The 19,001-nt window shown below is 46.3% G+C and overlaps 1 protein-coding gene across 1 annotated transcript; it reads right to left on the bottom strand.

The window, feature by feature from the left end:
* Positions 1-632: 632 nt before the first annotated feature.
* SRSF12 (serine and arginine rich splicing factor 12) lies at positions 633-18,540 on the bottom strand. Its single transcript, XM_040428752.1, has 5 exons — positions 18,346-18,540; positions 9,567-9,671; positions 5,012-5,115; positions 3,394-3,514; positions 633-1,056 (listed from the first exon to the last, which is right to left on the bottom strand). The coding sequence occupies exons 1-5, from the start codon at positions 18,408-18,410 to the stop codon at positions 723-725; spliced, it is 729 nt and encodes a 242-aa protein (XP_040284686.1). The 5' UTR covers positions 18,411-18,540; the 3' UTR covers positions 633-722.
* Between the last annotated feature and the right edge of the window lie 461 nt (positions 18,541-19,001).

Below are 19,001 nucleotides of genomic sequence, written 5' to 3' on the forward strand. Positions count from 1 at the left end.
ACTCCTATAGAACACAGTTTATCAAAAAGTAATTACAAAATATGATGAAAGGTAGCAACCTAGACGGCATTTAACAAAGCTGTACCCAGTTAAATGCTTTCCCACAACCTCTAAAACAGCACTTCATACATGAAGATATAAAAAAGTTATTAGAATACAAAACAAATGAAAACACGCTCGGAGGCCAACAGAATACTGATGTTTGTTAAAGCAACACAGAATTGCCTCCACTCACATTTGCTAAATGAACCTTAGTAGTTTTCTATTTACACTATTGAGAAGATTTCTCTTCTCGGGAAGCCTAAGTGATATGAGAAAAGCCTCTGAACAGTCAAGGAACTTACAGATCATTTATACAGAATAGTCTGTATGTCCCTTAGGCTACATGCACACGAACGTTGCTCGTTTCAGTTCAGTTTTTATTTTTTTAGCGGATAGGATGCAGACCCATTCAATTCATTGGGTCCACAAAAAAAAAAGCGGACAGCACAGTGTGCTACCTGCATCCGTATGTCCGTTCTGTAGCCCCGCAAAAAAAATAATATAGAACATGTCCAATTGCTGTCTGTTTTAGGCATTGTTACAACGGATCCAAAAAAAAACAAAAAAAAAACAAACAACTGATGGCATCCTTTTTTTGGGCAGATCTGCAATTTGCAGACTGCAAAACACATACGGTCATGTGCATGTAGCCTTAGTCTGGGAAATTGTTTAGGAGTAGACTAGTCTTCATCAGAACCAGAGTGCCGACTATTTCTACCCCTAAAGCCCCGCGATCTAGACCGCGAACGAGAGTTTCGGGCCATTTCTTTTTGCGATGTAGAATTGGAGTGCCTCTGACGGGGAGACTTTGAACGTGATCTTGCAGAACCAGAGCGCCCCTGGCCAGATCGAGGCTTTGATCCAGATTCCTTCGGTGGTGAACCAGATGGCGATTTTTCCACTGATCTAGACCGTCCTTTTGAGAAAACGTGTCTCAGAGGTGATCGTGAATGCTTCTGTGGAGTTTTTGAACGAGATTTGGAATGACTATATGAATGTCTTCTGTGTCTTGACCTGAGGGATATATAACACATCCATAAGTCTAAAAGTTAATAAAAAAAAGCCATGGATCCTGTCCATTTATATATACACACACACTGAACAAAAATAAACACTTTTGGTTTTGCTCCCATTTTGCATGAGCTGAGCTAAAAGATCTGAAACATTTTCTACATACACAAAAGACCCATTACTCAAATATTGTTCACAAATCTGTTAGTGAGCACTTCTCCTTTGCCGAGATAATCCATCCCACCTCACAGGTGTGGCATATCAAGGTGCTGATTAGATAGCATGAATATTGCACAGGTGCGCATTAGACTGCCCACAATAAAAGGCCACTCTGAAATGTGCAGTTTGATCACACTGTACAATGCCACAGATGTCGCAACGTTTGAGGGAGTGTGCAATTGGCATGCCGACTGCAGGAATGTCTACCAGAGCTGTTGCCCGTGCAATGAATGTTCATTTCTCTACCATAAGCCGTCCTCAAAGGAGTTTGAGAATTTGGCAGTACATCCAGCCGGCCTCACAACCGCAGACCACGTCTAACACAGGCCCAGGAACCTCCACATCCAGCATGTTCACCTCCACGATCGTCTGAGACCAGCCACCCGGTCAGGTGCAGCAACAATCGGTTTGCATAACCAAAGAATTTCTGCGCAAACTGTCAGAAACCGTCTCAGGGAAGCTCATCTGCATGCTAGTCGTCCCCATCTGCGTCTGGACCTGACTACAGTTAGTCCTCGTAACCGACTTGATTGGGCAAATGCTTACATTCGATGACGTCTGGCACGTTGGAGAGGCGTTCTGTTCACGGATGAGTCCGGGTTTTCCCTGTTCAGGGCAGATGGCAGACAGCGTGTGTGGCGTCGTGTGGGTGAGCGGTTTGCTGACGTCAACGTTGTGGATCGAGTGGCCCATGGTGGCGGTAGGGTTATGTTAAGGGCAGGCGTATGTTATGCACAACGAACATAGGTGCATTTTATTGATGGCATTTTGAATGCACAGAGATATCGTGACGAGATCCTGAGGGCCATTGTTGTGCCATTCATCCACGAGCATCACCTCATGCTGCAGCATGATAATGCACGACCCCATATTGCAAGGATCTATACACAATTCCTGGAAGCTGAAAACATCCCAGTTCTTGCATGGCCAGCACACTCACCGGACATGTCACCCATTGAGCATGTTTGGGATGCTCTGGATCGGCGTATACGACAGCGTGCTCCAGTTCCTGCCAATATTCTGCAACTTCACAATCAACTCTATGCAACGGAGATGTGTTGCACTGCATGAGGCAAATGGTGGCCACACCAGATACCGATTGGTTTTTTGACCCTCTTCCAAGGCAAAACTGTGCACATTTCAGAGTGGACTTTTATTGTGGGCAATATTCATGCTGTCTAATCAGCACCTTGATATGCCACACCTGTGAGGTGGGATGGATTATCTAAGCAAAGGAGAAGTGCTCACTAACACAGATTTAGACAGATGTGTGAATATTTGAGAGTAATGGGTCTTTTGTGTATGTAGAAAATGTTTCAGATCTTTGAGTTCAGCTCATGCAAAATGGGAGCAAAACCGAAAGTGTTGCGTTTATATTTTTGTTCAGTGTATATTATATATACACCCCCCCACATGGAATAAATAAGTTCAATATACTTTCATTTATGACATTTTAGATCAATGGCACATGTATATTACATGAGTAAACCATCAGAACAGCCTGCATGCTCTCCATTTTGAAAACTGCTAAAGCAAACTCATCATTAAAAAGGGTATTCGCATCTCAAACAGTTATGGCATATCCACCATATGCCAAGAGTGTCTAATAGGAATTGACTGTGTAAAGCACTGCGGAATATGTTGGCGCTATAATAAAATAAATGTGGTTCCCACCTCATTATGGGCTTTGACATTAGGAGGCGGCCCCATCTGTGATTGACCGCTATCTCTACACAGTCAGAGGGAAGGCTGTCAATCACTGATAAAACCAATTCCTCGACTTCAACGCCCAGAACAGTTTATACTGAATATTTTATCAATATTTCTCATTTTTTCAATCTGCTCAGCTCCTCCTGCTCTATAACATGCTGCCTATAAAGCACGTGCAATGTTCAACCTGACGGAATGCAATATAAAATTCATGTAGATACTTTTATAGAAACCGATTTCTATCTGGCTTTAAGTGTACCAAATCGAGAGTAAAATCACATTTCTGCATAGAAATACAGGCAACCTTCCGCTGCATTCCTGCATGCACACCAACGTACTGTTATTTTATTACAGCTAGTCTTTATGCGCCGTTCCTAAAACAAAGAGGTCACTGCTGTCTAAATAACCCACCTTCTCCTGCCACGGTCCCAAGAACCGCTTCGGCTGCGTGTTCGTCTGCTGTGGCTTCTTGATCTTCTCCGATCAACTGGAGAAGAGGTATTTCGTTCCTTGGACTTCATTTGTCCAGGAGCTAAGAGATTAAAGCATAGTTAGGTAGCATTTAATAACTAGAATTTATATTTTGGCTAGTGGTAGATCCCCACATAATTCTACTGTGTTATCCCTATGGCTTCAGAGCAGATGTGCTTCCAGATGAAATCTCATGCGAATATATGCAATATAGTCCTAGGTTGGCTGCAACTAGAGGAATCAGTTTTTTTACACATCCCCCCCCCACAGGGACAAGAGGTAATACAATACCCTGTACCTGCTCAACATAGTGCTGAGAAAGTGAACTTTATACCCCAACCAGGTGCACCAGGGGAGGACCTCATCCTATTGTTCTCTATCTCCACTCTCACATTAATGTGTATGGGGGAGCCAGGAGGAAGTTGGGGGGAGAGAGCGGTCAGCCGACAGCTATTGAAAGTGTGTGGCTGAACAATCTAGGAGGCGAGTATGGGCAATAAAACGTAACCTTTACTAGTCACATTAAAAGTCCATAAGCAAGTTTACAACAAACATAACGATATTAGGGGGTTAGCCAAAAAAAAAAAAAAAAAAAGTGTGTCCCTTTAGGTCATGAAAGAGGACCTCGCAACCATCCATCGGTCACCAGACAACGATATATTAGTATAGTGACAATAATGGAATGCTCGGTGGCATCCAACCAGGCAAAGTACTGAGCAGTTTACCTCCCATCCTACCCTGGCCAGGAAATAGATCTTTAATCCATCTGCCAGCAATACTCTTTGTATGCATTAGCGCTCTTGCTATGGATCTCTCTCAGCCTGACACGCAGCCTCCGTTGCCAGACACCTTCTGTAACTCTAGCCCGACCCCCTCCAAACTGAAGTCATGTCACGTGGGTAAGACTTTGAGATCGGCTTCGTGCAAGCACGCTGGAACCAGGGAGATATGGGCGAAGTATCTATGCAGCATTCGCTTTACAGGTATGTCTACCAGTGCATTAGCCTGCTGGCAATGTTTATACCACTTCACTACTAGCATTCCAGCCCGTGTGGAGCGGCTTTCCATCTTTTCCAGCTCCTTCCTGCTGTGGACCCAACACTAAAGTTTGTTATGGTGAAGCATGGCACGTCGGGATATTACATGATCGGGTCTAAGCAGGGTGTTGGGGCAAGGGGCAGGTTCCTGACTGGGTTGCCCTTAGAGCAGTTACACTGTGTGTAGGTATCAGGGACAGAGTAGCCACCTGATAGGGATTTTAGAGGACATGCCTGTTGAAACACATTTAGTCTATTCCCTAGGCATCTGGAGGACCTTGAAATCACCACGTGTGTTTCTTACTGTCTAGTTGGATGTCACTATACTAATATATTGGAGACCACTGGATGGTGGTGAGGTTTTATTGCGCCTACTCACCTCCTAGATTGTTTAGCAGTTGGCACTGGTGAATTGTCTATCATCGGTACATCATTAGATTGTACATTGAATTTTCACTTGGACAAAGTGTATGCCCGCCTTTATTCCTGACAATAATAAACCTGTAAACCCACGTACTTACTTTTACGATCACCTTGAGCAAACTGTATTTCAATTTGACGGCCACAAACCCATTTTCTGTTGAGATTGTAAAGTGCGTCTTCCGCATCACGAACATCTTCAAACCTGGCTGTCTGTTAAGGAGACTTTGGCATACACTGACATGGCACCACATAAAACAATGTTTGAGAAAACAGTTTACAGCTCAATGAACTGTTATCAGAAAATTATCCCATGAAGTAAAACCGCATGATGGACTGCACACGCAGTCAATTTAACAAAAGTGCCTGTTTTAACTACAATAGGCCCATTGGTTTCAAGTTAGAGAACCGGTCAACTTCAATAATGAAAAATACATCGTACTCACCTGTTAAATACCTAGCAAATAAGTATGGCGCATGACCATCGAGGTTAGTGATTGGCTGCAGCAGCCAAGTTTCATACTTACTGGCAGCACTGCTGGCGCGATGGGGAATCTGAGTGGAGTAATGTCTTTCTTCATTACCTTTTTCACTACCAGATTTTTAATCTTGAAACACCCCTAATGCTGCTGTGACACTACAAAGCTTCTTAACATTTCTTAAAGGGGTTTTCTGGTTTGATGTAAATAAGGCTTAAAAAAATAAATTCTAATATACTTCGTGTTTCAATTCCTTACTTTTTTTTTTTTTTTTTAAGATCAATTCTTTCTCCCCATTGCCGAGTTGCATTCTGTGTTAACATATCATTGTATTTCGGTTTAATGAAACATTTGGCTTTCATTCTCCTTCTACAGCCGGCATGTATATACATGGCACCATCAGCTGCACAGAACCACTCACTAGCAAATCCACCAGACTGGCCCTCTGACCTCTCCGGAAAGACCTCATTGCAAGCACTGTAACATGCTGCAGATATTCTGCCAGCAATTCTATGGCAGAAAGGCGACCAAGCATGAATGTACCCTTACTGTGGTTACTTTTATTTCTATAGCTCTGACAACTTTTAGGTCACAGCCACATGTCCAAATGGAGTGGATTTGGTGCGAGTCAAAACACACAGGCAGAAAAGCTGGGGATTTGCCACAAACGTCACCCTTTGTATTGCAGTAAGTGCCATCTGCAGCACATACCTGCAACAAACTGAAATGCTGTGTCAGCATGATCAACACTAATACACCAGGCATACTGCCTAATAGGGCTCATTGTGGGGATTAAAACAATACCCATCTTGTCTGTGTGATAAACAGCTACAGATATATCTGCATTTTATTCATAGGCAAATGAGCACGTTCGAGCACCAGGGGGCAGGGCCGAATTCTTTGAGCACTGCCTTGTAACACCCCCTGTGCGCTGCATACTCCCAACTCTTGATCGACAGGGCTGGAAATCAGCATGGTAAGGGCAGAGCTGTCTCCTAGCATCTACATATCATAACCACTTAATGTATCCTTACCACATTGAGATATACTCAGAAAGCTAATATACATACTACTTCTTTATTCACAAGTACAATATATGATTATAAAGAAACCAGCAATATTTATTAGCTTTTTAAAAGGGTTTTCTGAGATTTTTATACTGATGATATCTTCTGGATAGGTCATCAGTATCTGACACCTGGGTTCCGACACCCAGGATCCCTGCCGATCATCTGTTTGAAAAGACACTGGCGCTCCAGTGAGCATGCGGCGTAAATTGTTTAGCGGCTGTGCTTGGTTTAAGAGCTCAGCCCCATTCACTTCAATGGGGCAGAGCTGCACCTAGGCCACGTGACAGATGAATGTGTCGTCACCTGGCCTGGTGAAAGCAGCGAGAAGCTGCCTTCTTGAACAGCTGATCGGTGGAGGTCACGAGTGTCAGACCCCCACTGATCAGATAATTATCCCCAAGCTATAGTTTTTTCACACATAGAAGATTGTCTTTTCTATGCTTCGAAAGCCAACATTACTGGTGTCTTTATAATCATACATTGTGCCTGTGAATAAAGCAGTAATATATATATTACCTTTCTGAGCTCATCTCAATGTGGTAAGGATACAGAAAGTAATGTATATAATATGTAGATGCGAAGACACAGCTCTGCCCTCAGCATGCTGAAGTCTAGCCCTGTCAATCAAGGGAAGGTGGGGGGGGGGGTGGGGGGGGTGGTATGCAGAGCACACGGGGTGTTCTAAAGCAGTGCTCAAAATATTCAGCCCTGCCTCCTGGTACTCCAACATGCTCATTTGCATTTGACTAAAACACATCTCTGCAACTTATGTGTAAGGGGAATGTATGATGCGAGTTTCTGCGCTATGACCGATCCATACATTGTGAGTGCAGGCTGTATAATACAGCCGCCACCCAGCTGCAATGAACATGATTGGCGATAATGCTGAACCCAGTCATGTTCAATAGCAAGCACAGCATCTGTGGGTTTAGGCAGAGGGAGGGGGTTCCCTCTGCCTTCCGATTGGAGCCCCTGCACCTTCTGAAGGTTTCCAGGCCTGTCATGGTTAACTTTAACTGCCTGGAAGTTATTGTGTAAAAAGTGGGGAAAATAAATAAATTACCCCACTTCCAATTTTGTCTTTTTTTTTATGGAACACGTTTTTGGTCACCTTTTATTCCTGTTTTCCAACAGAAGACATGGTAAATTAAAGTCAATTTACTGTATTATTTTACCTTATAACATGGTTATAAGGGGAAATAGCTCTTAATACAGAATGCTTACTAAAAAGTTGCTTGAGGGGTTAAAAATAAAAAAAATTAACTCCTCATCCACTTGATCGCGCAGCCGGTATAGTCTTCTTTCTTCGACCTGCAAAAGGACCTTTGATGACGTAATTGCGCTCACTGCAGGTCCTGCTGAATGAAGCTAGAAGGATCTTCCATCTTCATTCAGCAGGACCTGTGCCGACGTCACTGCGCTCACCACGTGATGAGCGCAATTACGTCAAAGGTTCTTTGGCAGGTCCTGAAAGAAGGAGAATACATGCCGGCTGTGCGATCAAGTTATAAAGGGAAAACATCTACACAACACCGACCTTTAGTGAAGTATGGGTACCACATTCTGTTTTTTATCACACGCGTGCAAAACGCATTGCCCCGTGCGATAAAAACTGAATGCAATTGCAGGCAGTGACTGACTGAAATTGAGTGCGCACTCGCGCGGGTTTCCCGCAGTGCACCCGGAGCAAATTTGGGCCGCACGTCTGAAAGAGGCCTTAAGGATGTGTTCATGAGCCCTAAGCCTGTATTACACTGGCCAAGGATCAGCAAGAGAACCGCTAACAAGACTACCCCATGAGTGAGCAAACATTTGCTCGTTCATCGGGTGATTCATCTTTTATGCAGTCACAAATCATTTGCTGACAGATTTTGGCATCTAATTAAGCTCTCTGGTGGCGGCCAATGACTGTGTGGGGACAAGTGGTGACATTAATGATCCCTCCTCCCCATACTGTGGAGGAGATCACTGCATGTAATAGCAGCGGTCTCCTTTACTGACAAGCAGGTGTCTGCTAAAGGCCCTTTTACACGGGGAGATGGAGCAGACAATGTTCGGAAGGGAAGCGTTCCCTCCAGTCAATCGCCTGCTCCATAGAGGAGGCGGCTACTGCTATTACATGCAACAATCTCCTCCTCAGTATAGGAACAAGTGATCGCTAATGCATCGCTCGTCCCTATACCGTCTCATTGTTTGCCGGCAGTGGAGCGCCTATTACACGGCGGGATCTGCCGCCGGCAAACCAGGTTCTTTTAACACAGCCAGATGAACGCTCGTTAGCCATCTTAACGATAATCTGCCTGTCTAACAGGGCCTTAAATCTAGCAGTGTAATACAGACCTTACACACCAGAAACTTATCTTGCAGTACAACCCCAACAGTTGTAATATGCCTAGAGATTCATGCAGAACATGTTAAATAATCCCCATGATCTGCACTAAAATGCCCTCATTAGAACGTGGTCCTTCCACCTCTTAAATCCTGCCAATACAGTGGCTGAAACCCCTTAATAAAAGAGGACAGATTGAAGGAAAAAAATATATAAACTATTCCCAGATATAAATGTTTCCCAGCCTTGTATCTCTTCTAGGAAGTAGGTCTGCAAAGCCAACCCATGAACTTGTCTTGACGGCTGAATTTCACTACCTGAAGCATCCTCTACTGACCAGACATTTTTGAGAAGTAGGATACAAAAGGAAACTTTTGCGATTACCTCGTTTGACTTGATCTTGAACCTTGACCTTTACTCTTTGGAGCTTGCAAGGTGAACTTGGACAAGGGTCAACCAAATCGAACTTGGCTTTGGATTTAAAGGTAGGTAATTTGAGCCCTCAGCTCGGTGCAGGCTGTGTCTTTAGTGGGTGGCAAGAACTTTCCCTCTTCCAGCTTTCTTATCTGTTTCCACCCTCCCTCTTTATTCCTTGAAGCTGCCACTTCTGTGGGCTTTACGCTTGGTTCTATCTAACCAGGCTCATTCAAACCTTGGTGTGCTTGCCAGCTACTGTGGACTGCTTTACATTTTCTGAGACAGAGAAATAAACACACATACAGTTAGGAAGCCGGCACGCCCATGCTCCTGAACATCATCACAGGCAAATAAAGGATATTGAATATATGCAAATCCTCTGGGGCGACGATTGTAGTAGTCAAGTGGAACGTAAACGTCTACTACGGGGCCGTACCGACCAAACTCACGCCGTAAGTCCTCCGGCCTGAAGTGTGTAAGGTAAAGAAACAAGGTTGATAGTGGAATTTCATTGCTTTGGCAGGTCAACAACATGATGTCTGTGCTCCAAGTTAGGAAGCCCCCCCAGCTATGACCGAGATCAGCCTTCAGCTTCAATCGCATGACCCCAATACTGGGCACACAAGCTCTACTGTTTGTCCATTCCTCTTTAGGTGCCATGGGACATGGCGCACTGGCCAACAAACCTATAGAAAGTTACTGGCAGGAGAGGTGACATCACAGGCTGAATAAACAGAACATGCAGTCTGATCTGTGGATAGTACGCTAGGTCTACACGACAACATTTTTTATAATGATAGTCTATGGTGTCACACTGCTACATGCTGCGACTGTCACAAAAATCCATTCAAAATGTATTTTTCTGCGACTGCCTCGTCGCAGCATGTCGCACTGCGATACCATAGACTATCATTATAACAATTGTCGCGCGACATGTGTTGCAGTGTAGTTGTGCCCTGTCTGTCCCGCGACACATGTCGTTGTATAGACCTAGCCTAAGAGGAGGAACAGGGCCCATTCATATCAGGGTTTGTGTATAAGGGTCCCTTCAAACAGGCAGTGCTAATATTCAATATAGGCAAGAATTAACAGGGTCATCTGGTCACCAGTATCCGTGTCGGGGCCAGACTCCCGGCACTCTTGGAAGCATGATCGCACCTTTTAAGCCAGGCATACTTTGTTAGGGTTGATCATTTTGATGTAAATTAAATCCATGGTCCTGTTTGAGAGAACCCTGCAGTTTATGTAACATGTTAAGGAAGTGCTGAGAGCACAGAGGAGCCCGGCCCTGCCCGTCGGAGCACTGCTTCACCACTGCTGTTCCCCCAGCCCTTGAATGACTGGGCCGGGCATCCTGGCTGAGGCCAATGATTGGCTGTAGCAGTCATCCGCACGTCGCCGACAGTGATTATGCAGGTGTACGGCATGTGACCACTGCACCCAACTGCTGAGGACAGTGCTTGGTTGCAGCGGTCACAGGCAGTGTCAGGAGGAAAATGGCTGCACTGAGCAACTCCTGCACACAGATTAGACTGCTTGTTCATGGTGACAGATTCCTTCAAAATAAAAGCAAACATTTGTATAAAGCACTATATTGTAAATTATACACACTTGTGGCAGCTGCCATGAAAAATAAGTCTATACAATTCAGTCTGTAGTACAAAGCCCACAACCAAAATACACGTGTACAGTTTTACCTGGCGTCACTGGCAGCACCGCAAATTTTAACCAATGTACCGGCAAAGCCCGACAGTGCCACTTTCCGCATGCAGCCAAGCCTTGCCCACTCACACCAGCCAATGACAGCATGATTTTGCAGCAAAATCGTGGGGTTACAGGCTGCCAAGGGCCTGCATGGCCGCATGCACCCAGCGGCGGTGTCAGGCTTTAGCCTAGCACAGCTGACCGTTATTCTAATGGAGCGATGTGGGAGTATTCTGCGACATATGCCGCTGTGTAGTATCAGTGGCCACAGATCACAATGCAAAAGGAAAAAAAGTGTTTTTTTTATTGGAGTTTACCTCTTAATCTTGGAAGTTGCCCCATATCAGGGGAATCATGCAAAAAATAAAATATCAACTACTTCCAACACACGCGTTTCTTCAATACTCCACCTATGCAATATTCTGATTTTGGCAAGAGAACAGTTTTCCATAAAATCCCCGCTGGACGCAGGCGATAGAAAAACCTTTCTATACATGTCAGGCGTATGACATTACACTCTTCCACTAAGCTGTTCAGTCCTGACCTAGATAACATGTCATCCCCCCACCGGCTGGATCCCTGCTGTCCAATATTAGAACAGGCCTCAAGCACACCACTAAATTCTGGGTCTGAGTCTGATCCACATTTTTTGTGGATCACACGAGGACCCGTAGTTCCGCAAATTACAGAACATGTCTTATTCTTGCCCTTTTTAGGAAAAAGTGGTATGCACACTGCTGGTGTCTGTATTTTGTGGATCTGCGTTTGGGTTGCCAGCTCATGCGGGGTTTACACGTTGCTTTTGTGCTGATGAGAAATGCACCAGTGGGAAAATAAAGAAAAGATATATTGCATTTTTATATTATTTTTAATTTTTTTTAAAGGTGAAACATAAAAATCAATGGAGGGAATTTATCATGAGGAGAATATCTGAAGTAGGGTTGTTGCGGGTATCGAAATTTCGATACCCAATCGATACTTTTGTCCCGGTATCGATACGATACCGGGATTTCCGTTTTTTCGATACTGGGCTGCGCTTCTGCGCAGTCTAGTATCTCTGAACATGAGCGCGCTGCTATCGGCGCGCTCATGTTCTCTCTCAGCAGCACGGGGAGAAGGAAGCTGTCCTCCCTCCCCCTGTGCTGCTGCCGCTGCCACCAATGAGAAGAGAGGGGCGGCAATGAGAAGAGAGGGGCGGAGGAGGGGCGGCAATGAGAAGAGAGGGGGTGGAGGAGGGGCGGCAATGAGAAGAGAGGGGCGGGCGCACTGCGCCACCAATGATAGGATTACTATCGGAGCGATGGGAGGAGACATCAGCTTCACTAGTGGGCGTTCCTTTTCCCTGCGCTGCGATTGGACAGCGCTACAGCCAGGGAGAAGGAACGCCCACTAGTGAAGCTGATGTCTCCTCCCATCGCTCCGATAGTAATCAGCAGCATGTGGAGCAGGAGAGGAGACAGTAATGGGGCACTGCGGGCGAACGGAGCGGCGCCCAGGACTAAATGGTGAGTGCTGAGACATCGCTGGGCGCCGCTCTGTGTGGCCTAATAGTGAAAGTCTGGACTCATATACAGTAGTCAGTCTTTAACACATACAGGAGGCGGGTGCCGGCAGCAGAATCGCATTGCCGGCACCCTGCCCCTGACAGGGAGCTGCGATCAGCGGCAGTTAACTGCCGCTGATCTGCTAGTACCCGCCTCCTGTATAAAGGGGTAAAATCATTGGTGGTGCAGTGTGCCCCCCCCCCCTCAATCCCCCCATCCCATTAAAATCATTGGTGGCACAGTGCGCCGGCCCCTCTCAACCCTCCAGTATTAAAATCATTGGTGGCAGTGGCCACAGGGACCTCTCCACTCCCCCTCATTGGTGGTGCAGTGGCAGCTTCTGATCGGAGCCCCAGCTGTGTAAGCCTGGGGCTCCGATCGGTTACCATGGCAGCCAGGACGCTACAGAAGCCCTGGTTGCCATGGTAACATCCCTGATGCTGTGTGCACAAAGCACAGAGCAGCAGGGACAGTGTGGAGTCCTATTCACCCTGATAGAGATCTATCAGGGTGAATAGGAAAAGGGATGAAAGATCCCAGGTTCTAGCCCCTAAGGGGGGAAATAGTTATTAAATAAAAAGTGAAAAAAAAAAAACACTAAAATATGAAGTATAAATCACCCCCCTTTTCCAATTTCACATATAAAATATATAAATAAACATATTACATCGCCACGTCAGAAAAGTCCAAACTATTAAATATAAAAAAAAAATCTAGGTGGTGAATGCCGGAACAGAAAAAATAAAATAAAAACTGCGCGATTCGCCATTTTTAAAAATGAGGAATGCACGTGGCTTTTTTTGTTTATTTTTTTCGCGTGGTATCGAATGGTATCGAGTATCGCAATACTTTTTCATGGTATCGAAACCGAATCAAAAATTTGGTATCGCAACAACTCTAATCTGAAGTGAGTTTTGCTTGAGTCTGTATTGGAGTACTTGTACTCTGTCTAGAGAAGCTCCTCCACTCTCCTCCTGGAGTGAAACTCATTAACATAGCTACCACCACCCACTTTATAAAACTGGAGTGAGTGGTGTACAAATACAAAGTCGCTAAATTTTGTGCAAGTGAATGTAAAAAGTCGCAAATTTTTGCGCAATCGCATAAAAAAAATGCGCAAGCGAGTGCAAAAAAAGTCACAAGAGCCCTATTTTGCGACTTTTTGGTGCCAGTGGAGAGAAGGTATGATACATCAGGGCCAATGTGTTTCACCTGTAAATTCTGCATAGGCTGTTATCACATTAATTCAAACCAATATTAACTTTTGAGATGTTTCTATGAAATATCTAGATTTTTGAAAATTTACTGACCCTTTAGCATGTTTCACCTGTACAAAAACCCCTAAAACAGAATCAGGGTAAAAATGTATGCGTTTTAAAAAGCAGCCCGGCCTCAGATCTATACATAACTAAGGCTACTTTCACACTTGCGTTTGGTGCGGATGCGTCATGGATCTGCACAGACGGATCCGTTCAGATAATACAACCGCATGCATCCGTTTGTATTATGTGTAACATAGCCAAAACGGATCCGTCTTGAACACCATTGAAAGTCAATGGGGGACGGATCCGTTTTCTATTGTGCCGGAGCAGGCCCATATGTCCCGGAGCAGCATACATCGTGCGCACAGCATCATTGCTAAGGGCTCTTTCACACCTGCGTTGTTGTGTTCCGGCATAGAGTTCCGTCGTCGGGGCTCTATGCCGGAAGAATCCTGATCAGGATTATCCTAATGCATTCTGAATGGAGAGAAATCCGTTCAGGATGCATCAGGATGTCTTCAGTTCCGGACCGGAACGTTTTTTGGCCGGAGAAAATACTGCAGCATGCTGCGCTTTTTGCTCCGGCCAAAAATCCTGAACACTTGCCGCAAGGCCGGATCCGGAATTAATGCCCATTGAAAGGCATTGATCCGGATCCGGCCTTAAGCTAAACGTCGTTTCGGCGCATTGCCGGATCCGACGTTTAGCTTTTTCTGAATGGGTACCATGGCTGCCAGGACGCTAAAGTCCTGTTTGCCATGGTAAAGTGTAGTAGGGAGCGGGGGAGCAGTATACTTACCGTCCGTGCGGCTCCTCGGGCGCTCCAGAGCGACGTCAGGGCGCCCCACGCGCATGGGTGACGTGTCGCATGGATCACGTCATTCTGGAGCGCCCTGGGAGCCGCACAGACTTTAAGTATACTGCTCCCCCGCTCCCCACTACTACTATGGCAGCCAGGACTTTAATAGCGTCCCGGGTGCCATAGTAACACTGAACGCATTTTCAAATGCTTTCAGTTCACTTTCGTTTTTCCGGATCCGGCGGGCAGCTCCGGCAAATGGAGTACACACCGGATCCGGACAACGCAAGTGTGAAAGGGCCCTTACTATGATGCTGTGCGCATCGGGCCACCCGCTGGACTATTGGACTAAAGCACCACGGGCGGCTCGGTGCACACAGCATCATAGGTTACTATGATGCTGTGTACTCCTGTGAGCACGATGTATGCCGCTCCGGGACACGGAAGGGCATACAGCCGTGTGCAAGAGCCCTTGGGGTGCAGGCACACAGTGCAGTTCTGACATGCATTCAGGATGCCGTATTCAATTAGCCAGTTCAGAAGCCTCATTGACCCCTGGTGTTCTGCATTGTTGGCATGATTTCATTAATTTCAGCTAGCTACAGTTTTCTCTCTGGCCAAAAATACTGAACACTTTAATTTGCATTGAAGTGTATTAGTGCCGGATCTGGCATTAAAGGGGTCTGCACTTTGTTTCAACTGATGATCTAGCCTCTGGATAGATCATCAGCATCTGATCGGCGGGGGTCTGACACCAGGGACCCCTGCTGATCAGCTGTTTGAGAAGGCAGCGGCGCTCCAGCCTTCTCACCGTTTACCGCTGGCTCAGTGACTTCATGACTTGTATCAACTAGCATGGGCGGGCCTAAACTCTGTTCACTTGAATGGAGCTTAGCCCCGCCCAGGACAGTGATACTAGTCGTGACGTCACTGGGCCAGCGGTAAACGGTGAGACGACTGCGGCGCTGCTGCCTTCTCAAACAGCTGATCGGCTGGGGGTCTCGGGTGTCGGACCCCCGCCGATCAGATGCTGATCTATCCAGAGGATAGATCAGTTTAAACAAAGTGCAGAACCCCTTTAAGTGTTCCGGCAAAACAGATCCGGCTTTCCGGTCTGCGCAGACCTTTAGAAACGCGAAAAAAATTAATACTGGATTTATTTTTCCAGATGACACCAGAGAGACGGATCCGGTACTTCAATGCATTTGTCAGACGTATCGCACCCGGATCAGTCTAACAAATGCCTTTAGTTTGCGTCCGGATTGCTGGAACTGCCTGTCGGAATCATCTGCCACAAGTGTGAAAGTGCCCTTACAGAATGCTATTATTTTCCCTTATAACCATGCTCTAAGGGAAAATATTAAAGTAAATGGACTTTAATGGGGTCCCGGGGCTCATCTCATCACATTCTTAGCAACCATCAGTGAAAAAACGCATTGCCTCCTCGCTTGCGGATGCATGCGATTTTCACACAGCCCCATTCACTTCTATGGGGCTTGTGTTGCGTGAAAATCACCGCTCATCTGCACAGCCCCATTGAAATGAACTGGTCCAGATTCAGGGCGGGTGCAATGTGTGCATGTCACGCATTGCACCCGCGCGGAATACACGCCCGTGTGAAAGGGCCCAAGAGTGTGTGTACAGAGATATCTGTCAGTCACTGATAGCTGTACACAGAAGGTGTTATCAGTGATTGGTAGCATTCTCTGTGTAAGTGTGTATACATAGATGGCTGTCAGTCACTGATAGCTGTACACAAAGGTGTTTTCAGTGACTGATTGCATTCTCTGTGCAAGTGTGTATACAGAGAAAGTGATATAGCGCCCGTTTTCATTTGCAGTTTAAAAAAAAAATGCAGATTTTTTTTTTTATCGATTCTGGATGCAGAAGCCGCCGAGTTTCCATCAACATAAGTAGATGTTGGCAGATGACGCCTTCTACGTCACGCACACCTGTCCAGCTGTAGCTTGGCACAGGGTTATCGCTGACTGAGCTGTATGCATGTGCCCAGCCCGTCAGCATGATCAACTACTAAACTACTCCCTGGTAGGGTAGATCATGATGAGTAAAATTTTATGTGCCTCTTATCTTCAGGTTGACTAGTTCCCAATATATTAATTCATGCAAATGACCCATTTGGAGCAACGCAAACGCACCCACCCTGCCTCCCCTGAGGGCTACACATCTCAGCCGCAGATCCACTGCGCAAGCGCTGAGCCGGCTCTGTAACTAGGTGCCTGCGCAGTGGATCTGATGAGCGCCGCTTTTCAAGCACATGAGATCCATGGCACAGGAGCCAAGTCTCTGAAACGACTCGGTGCTGGCGCCAGAACACAAGGCTAGATGAAATGTCTAGCCCTATCAAGGGGGGTAGAGAGCACGAGGTGCTACGCTAGAGGTGCTCCAAGAGCTACGACCAGCCCCTTGGTGCTCAAAATAGATCATTTACATAAATATAGATTGTGGCAACTAGTCAATCTAAAGAAAAGAGAAAATTTACTCAGCACAATCAACTCTACCAGGCAGTATGCCTAGTGTAATGGGGTTGATCAAGCTGACAGAGGCACTTTTAGCTCTAATTACCATTTTACACCAGGTTAGGCTACTTTCACACTAGCGTTGTTTGAATCCGACGGGCAATTCCGTCGCCGGAACCGCCCACCGGATCCGGATAAACGTGTGAAAACGGATTACATTTGAATCCTGAGGATTCTGATCACAATGAAAAAATGCATTTGAAAAAACTGATGGGACTAACTTTTTTTTGCACATTTTGGGGTTTAACATGCAAAAGCCGGATCCGGTTTGACAGAACACACGGCACTGCATGCAGCATTAATGCATGTGAAAGGGAAAATGCCGGATCCGGCGTTCAAAGTGTTCCGGATTTTTGGCCGGAGATAAAAATACAACATGCTACGGCTTCCTAAAAAGACTGAACTGATGCATCCTGAACGGATTACTCTCCATTCAGAATGCATTGGGATGAAACTGATCAGTTCTTTTCCGGATTTGAGCCCCTAGGACGGAACACTATGCCGGAAAAGAAAAACGCTAGTGTGAAAGTACCCTAAGGGTACTTTCACACTTGCGGCAGAGTGATCCGGCAAGCAGTCCCGTCGCCGGAACTGCCTGCCGGATTTGTCAAAACGTATGCCAACTGAACGCATTTTAAGACCGATCAGGATCCTGATCCACCTTACAAATGCATTGCAAGAACGGAATTTTAACAGTCTGCGCATGCACAGACCGGAAGGACGGATCCGGCACTAATATATTACTATGGGGGGGGGGGGGGGAAATACCGTTCCCAGCATTCAGGCAAGTCTTCAGCATTTTTGTCCGGAGATAAAACCGTAGGTATTATCTCCTTCCTGAAAGGGCAAAAAGACATCCTGAACGGATTCCTCTCCATTCAGAATGCATGGGGATATGCCTGATCAGTAAATAATACTGAACTGGATGCATCCTGAACAGATTTATCCCCATGCATTGTGAATGGAGAGCAAACTGATCAGTTTATTCCCGGTATAGAGCCCCTAGGACGGAACTCAATGCCGGAAAAGAAAACCGCTAGTGTGAAAGTAGCCTTACCACGAGGCAAGCCCTGCTGATGGCTCCCTTTATGTCGCGCACACTGCAGTCTCCGTGTACTGTAGAACATGGAAGGCCCTCCCAGCCAGGACTCGGGTACTAAGACATCCCGATGAAGCCCAGGCCTCCCCAGCCCGCGCCACGCTCCACAGCGCTCTCCCCCCAGGACAGGCCTCCCTTCCCCCATTTCCACACACGCACTCCGATGAATGGCGGAGGACCACATGACGTACTTACCTGGTAGCATCGGCCACGTTCCTAACAAAGAGCGAGGTGTTGGGCGGCCTGGTGTAGCGGGACATGCTGGCGCTGCTCTAGGCCCTGGCACCGTGCGGTTGGTTCCTAATCGAGGAGATAACTCCCAGAATGCTATACGCGAGCGCACAAACGGCTCTCACCAACTTAACCGTCCTGGATAGTGACGCGCTCTAGTCCTCCAGAGAGGTGTGGCGTTCTGCCAGGGCGGGACCGGAAACGGCTCAGCGGCCATTTTTGAACGGGAAACTCTTACCTTTCTGCGCATATCCTGTTCACCTGTGATAACTTCTACCTGACGGCCACCAGAGGGCACTGCAGTGTAGTCATTGAGCTTATCTGTAGGCGGTTAGTCCAGGGCTTGCTGGCGTTATGTCACGTGTCACAATCCTACATGCCATAGCCTTCCTGAGGTAGTGGCAAGAAATGAGAGGGTATTCAAGTGGCTTAGAGGAGTTCCAGCTTAGAAGCTAAGGCTCCAGTCACACGACTGCATACGTTTCGCACAATTGGACGCAAATGCAGTATTATGCAAACCCAAAGAATACTTTTATATGTAGGTTTATGGTGCCTGAAAAATGACTGTGGACTTGGAGCTCTGTCCTTTAGGGCCCTTACAGACGAGCCAGTTCCACACA

Source organism: Bufo bufo, chromosome 4, assembly GCF_905171765.1.
Source record: "Bufo bufo chromosome 4, aBufBuf1.1, whole genome shotgun sequence".
Classification (NCBI taxonomy): Eukaryota; Metazoa; Chordata; class Amphibia; order Anura; family Bufonidae; genus Bufo; species Bufo bufo.